The sequence below is a fragment of the Parasteatoda tepidariorum genome, chromosome X1 (genome assembly GCF_043381705.1).
Source record: "Parasteatoda tepidariorum isolate YZ-2023 chromosome X1, CAS_Ptep_4.0, whole genome shotgun sequence".
Taxonomy (NCBI): Eukaryota; Metazoa; Arthropoda; class Arachnida; order Araneae; family Theridiidae; genus Parasteatoda; species Parasteatoda tepidariorum.
The window spans coordinates 25,101,288-25,118,173 of record NC_092214.1 but is presented as its reverse complement, the minus strand read 5'-3'; the positions used below and the strand labels follow the sequence as shown (position 1 = coordinate 25,118,173).

At 31.4% G+C, this 16,886-nt stretch overlaps 1 protein-coding gene across 1 annotated transcript in view; it reads left to right on the top strand.

The window, feature by feature from the left end:
- Window positions 1-11,013, top strand: part of LOC107456703 (ATP-dependent translocase ABCB1) — a 41,209-nt gene extending 30,196 nt beyond the window's left edge. The window contains exons 22-27 of the mRNA XM_043043988.2: window positions 2,263-2,403; window positions 4,982-5,138; window positions 5,611-5,805; window positions 7,383-7,586; window positions 8,703-8,849; window positions 10,695-11,013. Of these exons, the coding sequence (XP_042899922.2) occupies window positions 2,263-2,403; window positions 4,982-5,138; window positions 5,611-5,805; window positions 7,383-7,586; window positions 8,703-8,849; window positions 10,695-10,889 (1,039 nt within the window). The 3' untranslated portion in view covers window positions 10,890-11,013. The remainder of the gene's footprint in view (window positions 1-2,262; window positions 2,404-4,981; window positions 5,139-5,610; window positions 5,806-7,382; window positions 7,587-8,702; window positions 8,850-10,694) is intronic.
- Window positions 11,014-16,886: the final 5,873 nt, after the last annotated feature.

Below are 16,886 nucleotides of genomic sequence, written 5' to 3'. Positions count from 1 at the left end.
CGGAAGAAAAGCTCGATAAAAGAAACCACTGCTCAACAATTATATGAATTTCTTATAACCGATTTGATTCCAGCCATTGAATTAAATATTTATTTGAATGTAAAAAAATAAAAAATACTTCAAAAAATAATTCATATGCAAAGTTTCTCTTGAAGTTTTGTAGAAACAACTCTCAATATGATGTGAAAATTTTTATTGTATGTGAGGTACAATTGCACAATTTAATAATATTATTATCTAAATTAGCGGGGCCACCCCTGCTCGTTGCCCTCACCAATCCCCAGATTAACTCCCCGCAATTAGAGCTTGCTTTACCCGCTAATTGGTTATTTTCATTTATGTCTTTAGTCCAGGTGTGTATGCATACTAATACGCCTTTTAAAATGAATTTCTTGAATAATGCAATATATACATCCTGTTAAGACTTTAATTGATAAATATACAATTAAATCAATGCGAATTCATGTATACAAAATTATAAATTTCGATGTTTGGAGACACAACATAGTTTTTATTCTTACGTAAACTCACAATACTTTCATTTTTTACTGTTGCTCTTTTTTCCACTCTCTGAACTATAGTATCGTGAACTTAAGAGAGAAGAAGATTGGAGTACAAAGTACAGTATACTCTTGATATCTCGAACTTCGATATCTTGAAAATTATGTCAAAAAAATATTTTTCCCCTTGGCATTACGTATCCACCTAATATAAATCTGAAATTCTATGTCGAAGGGATTCTTCTCAAAATCTTGCTATGTCGAATTTTTTTTTCAAAATGGAAAATAATTTTCTTTGCAAAAATCACAATGCAAGTTCATTGTAAACCAATTATTTTCTATTTAATGCATAATTATTTTTTTCTTACTTTTAAAAATGTAATTAATATTGTTGCAATTACACTAGTCAACTATCATCATTACATACATATTTAATAATAGTTATTCTTATGTTTCATCACTTTACTTTTTAGAGTACTATTTTATGATATATTTTTCAACTTTTTAGAACATATTTAGTTCTGAACTTGTTATCTCGGAAACTCGTTGTCTCGAAAAGTTTTTAGCTTTCCTCCACCTTTGAGACATCTGGAGTATACTGTAATATGCTTCATTTTCTCATCTTATATTGTTGTCACAAATTTAAATTATACTATGGTTCCTAAAACTAAACTCAGTGACGCGACAGCCCATAGAGGGCCAGGGCCTACTGCGCCCATCTCAGTTTTCTTGACCTTGGGCTCTGGGGTGTGGGAGCAGATGTTCCTGTCAGGAGGTCAGCCGAACGCGAAACCCCCCAGTGTTAAGTTCCCAAGAATGCTTGGTACTCATTTATTGACCCACTAAAGGGATGAAAGGTTGAGTCAACCTTGCCCGGCCCGAGGATCGAACCCAGGACCTGTGGCACAGGACCGCGAAGCGCTACCACTCAGTCACCGGGCGTCATACTATGGTTCCACAAGATTTACAATTTTTAACAGTGTATTTTTATGGACAAAAGAGTAGGCTCTGTTCTAGTTTGAAGCACTGGCCGAATCGAAAGGATTTATAATTCGAAAAAGCTGAGAGTGAGGCTAGTGTAAACATCTTGAATAACTTTTTATCTCTTATGTGAGATATTGTAACCTGACAACGCTGCTGTACACTTCCATGTGCCGTTGCTTACTCAAACTGTGAATACTTTAGAAGAAGTTCGTAAACGTAGTTTTTTAAGTTGCAAAAGCAACTTACAAATTTTCTTATTTCTCTTTTATTAACTTATTATATATTTCAACTGATGATAATATGTTATAAATGATACCGTTTTTTACCCATTTTTATGTTAACTTTTACTCAATTATATCAGAATGATCGAAATAAATTTAAACTTCTTGGGCACACTGACTCAAAAAGTGTTAACAATTTTGTACTAGTCAAGTTTTTAAAAAAAATAGATTAAAAAAAAAATAAACAGTGTTGTGCATTATGTTGGTAGAGTAGAAGTTGTTTATAGATTTGGAGATCATGATGTTTAATTAAGAGAAAAATTGGATATAGTTCCAGGGACCGATCAAGGCAAATTCAGACCCAAGGCCCACCAAATTTTCTGGGCCCCTTACAAAATATTTTCAAATTAAATTACTGAAGAGTAGTCCCAATAATGAAAATACGATCTCTATTACGAGTGTAATAAATTTGTGTAATAAACGTATACAATATTTCAAAAATTATACTTCTCCAATTGTGACATTCCTAATGAACTGTAATGTTAATTTATTTTCAGAGAAAACAAGAAGAATGCGAATGTATATGCTCTTTGTTATGCGTTTTCACAAGCAATAATGTTTTTCACCTATGCTGCAGCATTTCGATTCGGTGCATATTTGGTTGCCCGAAATGCCATGGTTCCAGTTAATGTTTACAGGTATTATGAATTTGTTGTTGTTGTTTCTAATGCTACTTGCCACAAAGGGCAAACCTGTTTGGTGAACCCAGGCAAATTTAAGGCAGAGTGTGCGTTTCTTGCTTTTCAGTGGCGCCATCTATGACCAAGAATTCGACTTCTGTCACACCATACGTCGCACCCGTTTTATAGGCCGGACCCATTCATTCATCCACAGACCGTAATTTTGACCTGAATCAGAGAACGATCGATCTCCAATCCGGTACCCTCAGTGGTATTGATTTGTTATGGGAACATGGAGGACTTTTGCGACAGTTTTAACGTGCATCAATCACTTTACTACACGGTCTTCGGCCGGCGGGGTTCGAGCCCACGAAATCTCGGACATGGGCCCAGCTCCCTACCGACCTGGCTATCCCGGTCCATTATGAATTTAAATAAGCTATACAGTAGAATCTCGTTAATCTGACTAACATGAAAATTTGAATTAGTCAACATTTTGTTTGTAATTTATGTTTCGCTTTTTTTTTATATCAACATAATTGAACGCTAAGCTGTGTCTTCTTATGATGTTATATCACGATTCATTACAATTTCGGTCATATTTTTTTTCTTTTTAGTTTCGTAAAGAAATATAGGCATCTGACCGTTTTCGTTTCTGACGTGTCATAGTTATAGTTTTAAAAATGGGTGCAAATTGTGTTACTAGCTTATCCATTTCCGAGAATCAACACTTTTATTCACACAAAAAAAACAATAAAATCACAAGTAATTTTTACGATACTTTATCACTATTCGCTTTCACTTAACTTAAGAATCTCACATTAAAGTGATAACTTTTTCAATATTATATAACAGAGCGTAAAAATTATTCCCAGACGCGTTCAACCATGCCTTGTGTGCTTTTGATGTTCTGCTGAGGCGACGACGATTTTCGCTATGATGTTTTGGCTAGATTGGTTTCATGTATTTTAGCCCGAATTTTAAATAGATCAATCGTAAAAGATGAAAAAGGAGAAGTGCTAAATTTAAACTTAACTTTAATGAAATTTAAACAACAAAATCATAAGCATCCAGGATTGTAGTAATACAAGATCAAAGACGTCTAACAAAAAAAAAAAGTTCAAAACAAAGCACAAAAGAGAATGAACTTTTGCAATGGTATATATACATTTCATGAATTCGAATTAAGTTTAGTTCGTTATACTTCAAGCGTGGTACAGAAGTTTACAGGTTAGGCAGGTGCACTGTAACTTTGGTACTTGAACCGAGTACTTTGATTACACCACAAGATCCTCTGGTGCATCCACCAGCTTCGCACTTTATGAGCACATCGGTGACCCCATAGGTTTGATCCTTGAAGATACTCACACTGTAAAAAAAAATCTGTTAAATTTACGAAAAATAAACTGCCTGCTGCTATGCCAGTATAGAACAGTTTATTTCACAGAGAGCACTGTTATTTCAAAAAAGGCTTCTGTTTCTAAGCAGACGTACTGTTACTTTAACAAGTACTAATGTGGCTTCTTCTTCTTCTTCCCAATCGATTTTCATATGATGGCTCAAATGTTTTTAGAGTAACAGTTGAAATTGTGTGGTCGAGCCTATTCTATGGCTGCTGGCCCTACATTTAATTCTAATTGCTATATAACTGTCAATAAACATTTGCAACATTCATTAAAAATGATTTCAGCTGAATAAGTAACAATTTCAACAATTTATATTAAAAGTACCATTTTATCTCCTTTTTAGACAGTTTGAACAAATTATTTAAATTAAATAGCTAAAATGACAGTATTTTACTAAAATTTTCTCATAAAAGTGAGAAAATCCATTTATAAACTGAACGCACAAGTTCACTGAACATGTTACAACGCGTCCTGCATCGCCTCAACGAGCTCCAAAAATTATACTGTAACTTTGACTTTATTACGAAAATCATTTCAGTATTTTGATACATTGTTCTTAAAGGGATAAAATATCGAAAAATACAATATCCCCCCCCCCCTTTTTTTTTTCTTTTGAAAATTTTATTGTGTTGTTCACTCTCGGTAAGGAAAAAACTATTTGTTACAGGGAACTTATAAGGTTGAGTATCAATTTAATAATAAAATAAAATCGCAATTTTACTTACACGATGTTCAAAACTATAAACTAATTGCTGAAAAATAAGAGCAAATAAAGAAAATAATAGTAAAATGATTTGAAAAAAGGTAGAATTATCGTACAGTAAGCGAAACTGCATGGCAAAAACTGGAATTCGAGCTGACGGATTTAATCCCTTTTATGTTTAGAATGAGAAACAGAAAAAAACTACTTTGTCAACATAACTGCTTTAAACCATCAAATATACAGAGAAAATCTGAGAAAAGAACAGTAATTTTTTACAGTGCAATGGCTCAAAATGAATGGCATATGTTTGTTTAATTTGGACAAAACTCAACTGACCACTATCTTACAGAGTCTCTCACAACATGACTCGTAACCCCATATCTATGGACGGTTTACATCCACTTGATTCTTTTCATCACCCTTCTGCAACATTAAAACACATTTTTCATACAAATTATAACATATTATCCATTTCTATTATTTTTAGAGTATTCTTTGCCATGGCTTTTAGTGCTGTTTCAGTTGGACAGTGGTTCTCTTATCTCCCAGATTATGCTAAAGCTAAGTTATCTGCAGGGCTAATTTTTCATTTGATGAGTTTAGAGCCACCTATTGATAGTGATAGCAAAGGAGGAATTAAACCTGTAAGTTTTATTTACATTTAAGCTTTCGATGTATAAGCATGTATTGACTTTTACGAAAAATGAATAAGCTTCAGAAAACATTGCAAAATTTATATTACCTCAATATTTTAGATAGGTTAAGCTTATTTTAGGGATACAATAATTTAAAAACAATTTTTATGCAGATAATTTTATAGTTTATCTCTGTTAATTTTGGATTGCCATGAATTAAATATTTACACTCCTCAAACTCACTTCAAATAAACAATTTAAACAATATTTTTTTCTGTTTATTTTTTCACTTTTCTGCTTTAAATCCGTTTTTCTGTAATGAAATCTGCAGTAACTGAGTTCGCTACTAAATTTGTGGTTTATATTACTTTTTTCACATTTTTTTTAACGTTAACTGATGCTAAAACTCTTAAATTTCACAGTATGTTGTTTCCTATTACATTAAAAACAAAACTAATTTTAAAAATTTCTATATTTACAGGAAATTAAAGGTAAAGTAAAATTAATAAATGTTTCGTTTCGTTATCCAAGTCGGAGGAATATTCTTATTCTCAGAGGAATCAATTTAACTGTTGATCCAGGAAAAACGTTAGCATTAGTTGGAACAAGTGGATGTGGCAAAAGTACAATTATTTCTCTTCTTGAAAGATTTTATGATCCAGAAACAGGAAAAGTTGTAAGTTTTTAATAATGTATTTTCTGCATTTTTTTAAATTTATTATTTTTTTTATATATATTTATCCATTATTTGTTTTCTAAAAATATAATCGAAGCGAAAGATGAAACAGATCTAATAGAAAAAATTCACTTCAGCAACTTTATGCTTAACAATTTTGGCCCTTCTAATTTTTTATAGCTCTGTAATTTAGAAAAAAAAATAATTCGCAGAAAATATTGAGCATTTCTGATTTTTCATAATTTGAATCAATTTATGTGCCTATTTAATCATGTGCTAGCCTTATGGGAAAGTATATATAGAACTTTTATTCCTAGAATGATTGGGAAGGCCAGAGTGGCCCCTTTGGTAGTTTGGTAGGTACCCCATAACCCGAAGTAGGTTTGAGTGTAGGGTAACCTTTAGTAGATAAAAGGTACCCCAGTTTCTTTTAAAAGCAAGAGTATTTCAAACATCTCCAATTACAGTTTATAGAGAAAAGGAAACTCAATTAACTTAAAAACTAATGTATAAGTATAAATGAAAAGTTAGTGTTCTGTTTTATCAAATATTTTCGTTAATCAAATCGCATAATATGCCATGGAATTTTGATGGATGACCGAGTCTCTAAAATCTATTTTTTTATTATTTTTTCTAAAATTAGTGATTGTATTTTAAATTTTTGGATGCTTAATTGATCTACGAACAAACAATTTGGGAAGGACCAGACTGGCCCCTTCAGTCTTTCTAAGTATATAGTTTTGTTCAGTTTTTCCAGCTTTTTAAAAGTTGACGCATAAAAAGTTCGATGAAATAAAAAAAGGGGATTATTTCATATATATATAAAACGGTACTAGATAGTAAGGATAAATATGATTAAATAAAAATGCATTAGGCTGTTGTAGAAAATTTTTTTGAGTGTTTATATTTTTACTGATAGTTTGAGTGCGTATACAGTAAAATTAATATTAATAGATTTTTTAGAAATTTATGAAAATTTGATTTTCGCACAAAATTATTTTGTATTTTTTGGCCTGGTTGGGTTACTTCTCACCTTTAATAAAAAATTATCCTCTTTGGTGTTTGACGATTATGATTAATGAATTCTTCCTTTTTCATATATTTTTTCTGAATTAAACTATCACGATATTCCATTTTTAACACTTAAAAAGAAGAATAAAATAAAATTTAAATTTAAAAAAAATTTGATACTTTATTTTGAAAAACCAAAGTCTAAGCAGTCAACGAAAAATTAAATTTAGAACATAATACATGTTATGGATCATCTAAACATTTGATTCATTATAGAGTTATACAGATTGGACAAAAAGAGAAGGGAAAAAATCCGTGATTAATCTATACTCAAAAGAAAGTTTAAAAGGTTTTGAACTTTTACATAATCTATCTAACAAACGAGTTCATTTAATTTATAATTATAATTTAGGATTTCAATACTTACAAAAAAATTTAAAAACAATTTGAGCCTTAAGGCTAAATAATAAAGTAGAATTTCAAAATATTTTTTAAAAAAGAATCTACCAAATGTTAAACATTTCTCATGTGAAATAATTTCAACAATGCGGTATTTAATATTTCAGATGATTGATGAATTTGACATAAAAATTATGAATCTGAAATATCTACGAAGCCAGATGTCTCTTGTAAGTCAAGAACCAACTTTATTTAATTGTTCAATAAAGGATAATATTATTTATGGAATAGAAGGCAAAGTCAATCAGGCTGATATTGAGAAGGCTGCTCGAATTGCTAACATCCACGATTTTATAAAACAACTTCCTAAAGTAAGTAATTATAAATATCTATTTAAACCATATTTACCCTAAACTGCTGAGTATCCTCCTCATAGTACGTGGAAAAAAGTTGACAATGTCAGTCAGAATTCAGGGGCAGTAGAAGGGGGAATAAACTAAACTACTGTTATTTGCGAATAAGGTTAATAACAGTAGTTTAGTATTATTATCAGTATCATTTTATACAAATAATGTTTGTTTTCAATGTATTTTTCATAAAAATAAAATTATACTAAATACGAGACGATAGGACTAAAAGATTAGAAGTGGTAAAGATTTTACTATAAATTCAATGTTTGACTCGTACCTATTTACACATTTTACATTACTATCTAGGCAAGTGAAGTATTATTTCCTATTTGTTTTTTACACTGAGTTGAATCAAACCAACTGCAAGCAATTAGCATTGAAAAGTTCAAAAGTCGAAAGGGTTTTTATGTTCTGTTTTTGAATTGAAGGATATTTGAATAAAATTAATAGCTTTTAAAGTATTAGGTTGTTAAAAACTCCTGCAACACTTGAACTTTTAGTGTTGCAACACGAAAATTTCAACTTTTAGGAATTTTCATTTCGTGTTGCTGTTCCTTTCGTGTTCTTAATTTAAACTTTCATCTATAATCTCTAAATGACTATGGGTAAAACTGAACTTCGGGTTTTCTTTCATTATTGCTATAAACGATATCTTTCAGCAAGGGATGCTCCAAGGGTGTTGAAGGACTTTTTTAACAACCTAATATTTGTTCTGTCAACTCTTATTTGGCCTCATTCTATTTAGACTAAATATTCATAAGAAAAATTTCCTCATTTATCTGGATAGTAATGTCATATACTTAAATAGATACTAATCAATCATTATACTTTTTATTCACAAAACCCTTATAACTTCTAAACTATTAGTTTCATCGTCTTAATTTTGTCTCATATGATTCGGCGTTGAAAAAAACATCGGAAACAATTTCCAAATAGCTGTTATTAAGTTTCTCACCTCTCACTCTCCCAGCTGAAATTCAGCTTTTTACTGTTTACTAAAAGGAAGGTACGCAATAGCATAATTTTTGCTCCATATTTATCCATATTATTATTCATATAATACGATATATTTTTCAGGGATATCAAACAATGGTTGGAGAAAGAGGAACGCAGCTGTCAGGTGGACAAAAACAACGTGTTGCAATAGCTAGAGCAATAGTTAGAAATCCAAAGATACTTCTGCTGGATGAAGCAACATCCGCTCTCGATACGGAAAGTGAAAAGGTAAAAATAAAGAATAAATTTTTTGGGGTTATTTAGCAACAACAAAACGGCGTTCTACCATTTTGGAAATGTTGCGGAATTATTTTTAAAACTGGCAGAATGTCTTTCCGTGACTTTAAAAAGTATTTTGAAATGTGCCGGTTCTTGAACTATTGGGGTAGAAGACTCATTCTTAAATAAGTCTAAGAAAAAAGGCATAAGAGTAAAAGCTTAGTAATAAAAAGTACATCAGAAATCCAACAAGCAGCCACTCAAGCTCAAAAAAGTGTACCAAAAGAAACCCTGCACCGGGAATTGATGTTTATTATAAATATATGTTTATTATTATAAGTCTGGACGCAGTATTTATGACTGAACTACTACTGACATTTATCAGAAATGAAACTAGTTGCGGACAATCGCCATGTAATTTAGTAATTAATGAAAGACAGTGTATACGCTCATTATTTTACAACCAATGTTTCGAAAAATTTAATAAGAAAATTTTCCATTCTTACACTTCTAAATACAATCTGTAGTTTTTAAATGCATGAAAATTTGTCTTTGATAAGTTCAAAATTTATCATTTTATTCACAGCTCCTTTTTCCCGTTATAAGGCCTTGTCGGATGAAAATGGAATCTTGTCAGTAAGACAGTATCTGGTAATAAAAAATGGTATAAGCTATATATTAGGCCAAGTCAAAATTCCAGTATGGTTAGATACAGTGCCTCGACTGTAAAGAAAGAGCAGACGATAATGTTTTACGCGATAAAAGTTTTATTCCTGTTTCTAAATCTGATTAACTTTTTATCTTTTCTAAAGTTACAAATATAATAAATTTAAAATTACTTCCCTTAATTTTAAATCCCCATCATGTTTCTCAATGTAGTAAAAGAATCGTATTAATTTAATGATATAAATTATTTTTTTCCGTTTTGAAGGTAAACGATTTCTTCATTATTTAAATACATACTCGGCATTATCCCATTAGGTTCAGTACTGGCATATTTCCAACAATCAATCAATTTATATTTCAAGATATGTTTTTTTTTAATTAAATCATATTTATCTTGAGGATTAAGAGGCTAATCACTTGGACACAGATTGCTCTATTTATATTTAAGTGAAGATAGTGGTTTGGTTTTGGTGGTCACGTTGATTGCTTGGTGGCTGGTTTTAGCTAGTACCCGCCATGCCAACAACATCGCAAAATGAGCGAGCTGTCAACCTGGTTGTCCGAAGTCATCTTTATTGTGAAATCAGTTTTTGTAGTAGGTTTTAAACGTGAGTGCTATCAGTTTTTGCTTCAGACTCCGGCTCAGTGAAATGGTAACTTTTTCAAAAGCTCAGCAGCCCTACGAAGACAGCGTTTTATCCTTCAGTAATGTCAATAAATGAATTTTAGGCCAATAAACTGATTCCTGTGGAATTATTAACCTTTTTACTCACCTGACTTAACTCCTTTTGACTTTTTCAAAGATTCAAAATTCATCTCAAGAGTTGTCATTTTGGGACACTGCAAAACATTTAAAAAGCTGTAACGTTCCAGATTAAGTCTATTCCAGTATCAGAGTTCCAGCACTAGCATTAGGAGTAGAGGAACCTCACCGATGCTGTATTGCTTCCCAAGTGAGCTACTTCGTAGGAGACAATATTCCGTTTATGTTCTTCTTGAATTAAAAAAGATTAAAAATTCATATTCATAACACACCTCGTATTACTGAGAAAGAATTTCCTTTGCTTTATTTAAAGTTTTGAAATTAAAAATAATAATAGCAAGCCATCATTAATATAGGAATTAAAAAATTTTACAAAAAACCTATTCGAGTTTTTTTCTTTTCAAAATATTTTATTTCAATTCCAGATCGTTCAAGAAGCACTTGATCAAGCACGAGCTGGCAGAACATGCATTGTTATTGCTCACAGATTATCCACTATACAAGGAGCTGATTGCATTGCTGTAATAGATCATGGAAAAGTTGTAGAGAAAGGAACTCATAACGAATTGCTGAACAAGAAAGGATTTTACTACAAACTGGTCAAAAAGCAATTTAAATGAAAATTAATTACATTCGAATGTCCTTGTGTAGATTTAGTTAAATAAATTATAAAGTTGTTAAAAACTTATCACTGATACAACTGAAGCACTTTTTCTGGTCAATAATAACCATTTGAACCCTGTAGAACCATGTAAAAGCATTTTCTGTGTCTAAAGTCTGAATCATATTTCTATTACAATTTTCAAAAGTTTACATGAAATAACTGAAACTAAAGCATTCCCGCAACAGCCTGGTAGGCCAATATGGAGGTTAAAACTCCACAATCTGAAAACCAACAGCAAGATAACGGTATTGAATCATGATTGAGCACCGGTGACTTTTGCTCGTCAGCCGAGATGGTACCCATCGATGTAAAGATGGATCGACTTTAATCCATCACTAAAGATTAAACTCCAGTCCTTTATAGTGATTACTCAGTACTGCGACTCAATTCAAACTTAAACGCATTTTATTACATATTATGTTTTTCAAGTTGGTATGTAGCATAACATAAACAAATTCTATCAAAGTGTTTTGAAGTAAAGTGCACCATTTTTTAGAGAATTAGATAGGATTAGTGGGATAGATTTGAATAAGAATAGCATATTGAATCAAGTATCTCTAATGAAATAAACTAAAAATAAACTGATGACAACTGATGACAAATAAACTGACTTTTTTTCATAAATGATGTAGTATTATGAATTTTTTTTTACATCGTTTCTTTCTAGCTCTGCTGTGGATTTTAATGTTCCATTTTTTTCATAATTTTTTTTTCAATAAATACAGTTTATAAATTTATTTTTAATGGGACCTTAAAGTATAGGAACGTTTCTGTAAATAATGGTGGATTGTTTGTAAACACGGAATACTATTTATACCTTATTTTTTATTATCTTATTTGTCTACCCAATTTTGACCAATTTTTCTTTCGAGGGTAATAAACTAAAATTTTACTTAACTCAAAAAATCTATTTTACTTAACTCAAAAATCAAAAAATCAAAATAATTTGAAATACATCTAATTACTCAAAATGTACAATATAAAATATATAATATAACGCAGAAATTATCTATTTTCTTAATCAGTTTAATCAAATCAGTATAAAAATCAGTTAGAATCAAACCAATAGTAATTTTAAAGAGCACTTTTTGAGCATTTAGTTCTCATTATTTGATAAGAAGAAATTGTCAGAAAAAAATATATGAATATGAATTTAAAAGAAAAATGAATGCACCATAATTAATTTTATTGAATTATGTCTTATAAAATTTATCAGAATTTTTAATACTTTTGTATCGTGTAAAAACATGAAGAAAAAAATTGCAAATTCTAATGCTATTGAGCCTATGTTTATCTCGTTTTCCAGTGGTGCATAAAGCATTAAATAGATGGCAGCACTACAGGGTTTTTGCTTCGAATTGTATCCTACTAAGAAATTAGAAGCTTTTTTTTTTGACATCAAGAGTCAAATTAGCGCTATCCAGCACATTGGTATATCAACAACTGTTCACGTGTTAATTAAACTTGAAGGCAGTTGTTATTCTAAGTCTTTATTATATTTAAAAAAAAAAAAAAAAAACTAACTCCTTTTTGATTGCAAGCTTTTATAGACATCTTTAGTGCTGCCATCTATACAAATAGACAAGAGACAAAAATATATACGATATCGTGGCGAATTTCTAAATTAAGACAGTAATAAAAGCTTAATCCAAATTTCGCTTAATTTTTACGAAAAGGATCTTCAGCATATGTGACAGTAAAAAAAATTAAAGGTTGGAAATGTTAATCAAAAAAGTGTTTTTGAAAACAACATTTTCAATAATGCTAAAGATTGATTAAACTTTCAAAATTCAAAAGCAAAAAAAAAAAGATTATTGCTATAAATTTCAAAGTATCCTGAGTTTCAAGAATGCTCTTTGGTTCGCTTTTATCCTCGCCCTAAACCATAAATTAAAACTGAAAAACAATTCATTTGAATGTCTTTAACTCGAATTAAGACTTTAATTTATAATTATATGTACAGTATGCAAAAAGAAGTGATTATTCTGAATAAAATTTAATCTAATGATTGAAGCTTCAAGAAGTATCAATAAATATTTACAGAACATTTTTAGAAAAATTCAAACTTCTTCTAAAATACCTAAAATATAAAGTGTATGCAAAACACGCTAAATCAATTTGTGTCTTAAGCACACAAAAAATTTTAACCCATTTTTCACTCCCTAACATGTTTATCACTTTCTATCTTAATCTAGTATATTTTGATATTATTAAATTTTATGTGACTTAATTTCAAAACAATAGGTTTATACCTAGGGAAAATACCAGTTTTCCACATATAAGGTATATTAATTCACATTTCTGAGAGGAAAAAAATATTTTTACATAAAGTCTAAATTCAATCTCTTTTAGTTCTGGAAAATAAGCATGCAGATGAGAATAAAAATAATAAAATAAAATATTTTTCTTTTAGAATGAAAAATTGCAGAAAAAAAATTAAAACCTTGACTGCAGATGCTAAGTCGTTATGATACACAAATGCTTCCATAGATGGCGACACTACTGTCGATTAAAATTAAAAATGTTATTACGACATAGGTAGCCAAATTTCAAAATTATTAGAATAGTGATTAGAAAAAATAAAGGCCATTATATCGAACAGTAAATAAGGTAAGCGTAACTGCATCAGAAAAAAGTAACCAATTCCAAAATTCAGCAAATCCAAGCAATTGAGGGCAACCTTCAGTTTATTGACATTACAACTAGACCCCTTGTTCAATCCCCTGATTTGTTTATAATTCTACAACTTTGTGTGGTGAATATAGATGTTGCTGCAATATATGTGGTCAAATTTCAAAATTATAGTTTGATATTGTTGAGAAAGTATAGCCTATTATCTAGGACAAATTATACACGGCCACACATTAAATAGGCCAAATATTATATAGCTCAAATATTATAAAGGGCCACACATTATACAGGCTATTATATACAGGCATATATTACAGGTCGGTCGCACAAATATATGCAGAACATATTTCCTATCGATTAAAAACTAAAATTTTATCAAACTAAAATTCTTACTAACTAACATTCATTCAATGCTTTTCTCAATAAATAAAAATCATAAATATGATCGTTAATCTGTCTATTCAATAACCTTGACTTGTGTATAGAGTAAAATCTATTTTTAGGTATTCTCTCTACATCTGCCTAACTCATTAGCATGGAATTCGAAAACCGTTACATGGTTTCTAAATGTTTTGATTTTATTAAATTTCTTTACTATTTCTCACACTTTCTTTTCGGCCAGCACATTTGTATGCGTAAGGCTAAGAAAAGGAGCTTAAGCGATAAATAAATAGCCAATACATGAATCCCTTAAACTTTCCTTGGCGAAACTTATTTCCTTGATTTCTTGACAGAAGGAGGTGTGCGGTGGGACTCGACCCTGCAGCCACCATCTTCGTGCCATTTTCAAACTTTATTTGTTTTAGTAATTCATATGTTCATTAAAAATGAAGAATAATTTTAGTTTTTATGAAGCTCCATATTTTCAAAAATTAAAAATATTTATTATATTTGATTCTTCATTAAAGCAGTTTAGGATTTTTAGTATTTGTTTGCCTATATAACTCTAAAGTAGAATAATTAGTAATAAATCATCATTTTCAACAAAAATTTTCTTCACAGGGTCATATAGATAACTATATAATCTTTTGTTGATCCACATTATATAATGATCAATGTTGCCTGCATTGTGGAACACATATTAGAGGGTCTCATATTTTATAGGATCATTTGTTATATAATCCACTAATTATATAAAGCTACATAATCTATCTAGACACATAATCTATCTAGACACATAATAAATAAGGCTACATTTCTAGCAATATAGGTCACATATTGTATAGGGTTATATATTACAGGGCTACATGATATAATCGCTTGCAGTGCAGGAAGAGTGTTATTATATAGGGTCACATATCACATAAGACCACACATTATGTAAGCCACTTGTGTCACATAAACGATAGGGATGATGTCAAATATCCTCAGTTTTTACTCAGAATATCCTTAGATAGAATGCTCTTGCAGTTGGGCTTCGCGTTTAAGTTTTCCTTCTCCGTGTCAAAACGGGTTAGTTTCATCGACAAGTTCTCCACGAAAGTTGATTTTTTCCAATGCTTGATCTAAGGCCATGGTCGCTCGCCATCCAATTAGGTGATCCAGGTTCGAATACCAGCGATGGCTGGTCTAATTCCACACCCGACTAGCACCCACTACTGTGCTGACATAAAATATCCTCAGTGGTCAGATCATGGGTTAGAGTCCCCTTATCGGTAGGGGTAACAGTGGGAGATTTTCGTGGATTCCCTTTCCATGTAGCGCAAATGCGGGTTAGTTCCATCAAAAAGTCTTCTACGAAGGCAAATTTCTCCCGATACTTGATACAAGAGTTCCCTTGTGCTCTGTAATGGATTCAAAAAACCAAGGTAAAGGCGTTGAACATTGGTAGTCTTTAACTCAAAATATGGTTGGCTGTGTACAGACGATTATAAAATGAAATTTTTGATCAGAGAGTTCCTTTGTCTTCTGGGGTGGATTCAAAATTCGAAGTTTATGGTTTTTAAACATTAATGCTCATAGTTCCGAAAATGAGTTAACTGTTCAATTCCGGTTTTAAAATAAAAAATGATATAACCAATATTGTGTGCCACGTATTATATATGCTGTAATACAGGTCCAATTATTATCTGTGTTGTATAGGATCATATATTTTATGACCGTCGTTGAACAGCTGAACCATTTTGGGGTTTACGATTTTTAATATTCAACTCCGTAGCCTTGTAATTTTGAACCCAATCCAGAAGACAAGGGAACTCCTGGATCAAGTATTGGTAGAAATTTGCCCTCGTGGAGGACTTTTTGATGGAACTAACCGCATTTGCGTTACAAGGAAAGGAAGACCATGAGAACCTCCCACAGTTAGCCAGAGGACACGAAGACTCTAACCCATGATCCATCTACCACTGCGGATATTTAACATCAGCACTGTAGTCGGTGCAAGTCGGATGCCGAATTCGCAATGACCAGCAATCGCTGGGATTCGAACCCGGTTCACTTCAATGGAAGACGAACGCTCTATCCCCCGAGCCATCGGGGCTCAAGGCCATATATTACAATAGCCTGCATTGAGTGGATGATAGATTGACATTACAAGATATTGGGTTTCTTGGCATTACAATTAGGCCTCTTATCCACCGTCTATAATTTTGCAACTTTATAAAATGTATATAGACGTTGTTGCAATATGTGACCAATTTTCAAAACTATAGATTAATATTTGAATGAAATACGGGCTATTATTTGGAGTTTAGCTGGTATTGAGTGTGAGTGATATTCATTATATTTCTACAAATACAAGCATCAGTAGTAACGATCAGTTCTGGTTAGGATCACCAACATTACGATATATAGGGTTTTGTGACACAGCAACAATTTGCATTCTTTGCCCCCTCCCCCCAATTTTTCTATACTTTTGTAACATGGTGTGTCACACTGCAAAAAAACTTAAAATTTAGGGGGGGAAACTGTCAGTTGATGTCACAGAAAAATACTATTATTTAGAAACGGGAGATAAGTACTGTCATTTTAGCAAACAAACTCTGTAATTTTAACAGGCATCGATTTGCAGTCTACTTTATAAGATGTTCAAAGTCACGAAATAATTGCTGAAAATTAAGAGCAAGTGTTGAAAATAATAATATCATAATACGGTAAGCAAAATTGAACTACAAAAACAAGAGTTTGAACTGTCGGTTTTAATCGATTTATGATTAGGGTGTAAAGTCCCGCAGTGGACTAATTGTTAAGACACGGTTCCCAGCAGATCACCGATGTCAAGCATCACTAGCTGCTGTCAGTGTGCGGGTGGGGGACCACTTGGATCAATCTGCGTAGGGACCGAGGGTGTGCGGTATTGATTATCATTTAACTGTTCTACCGT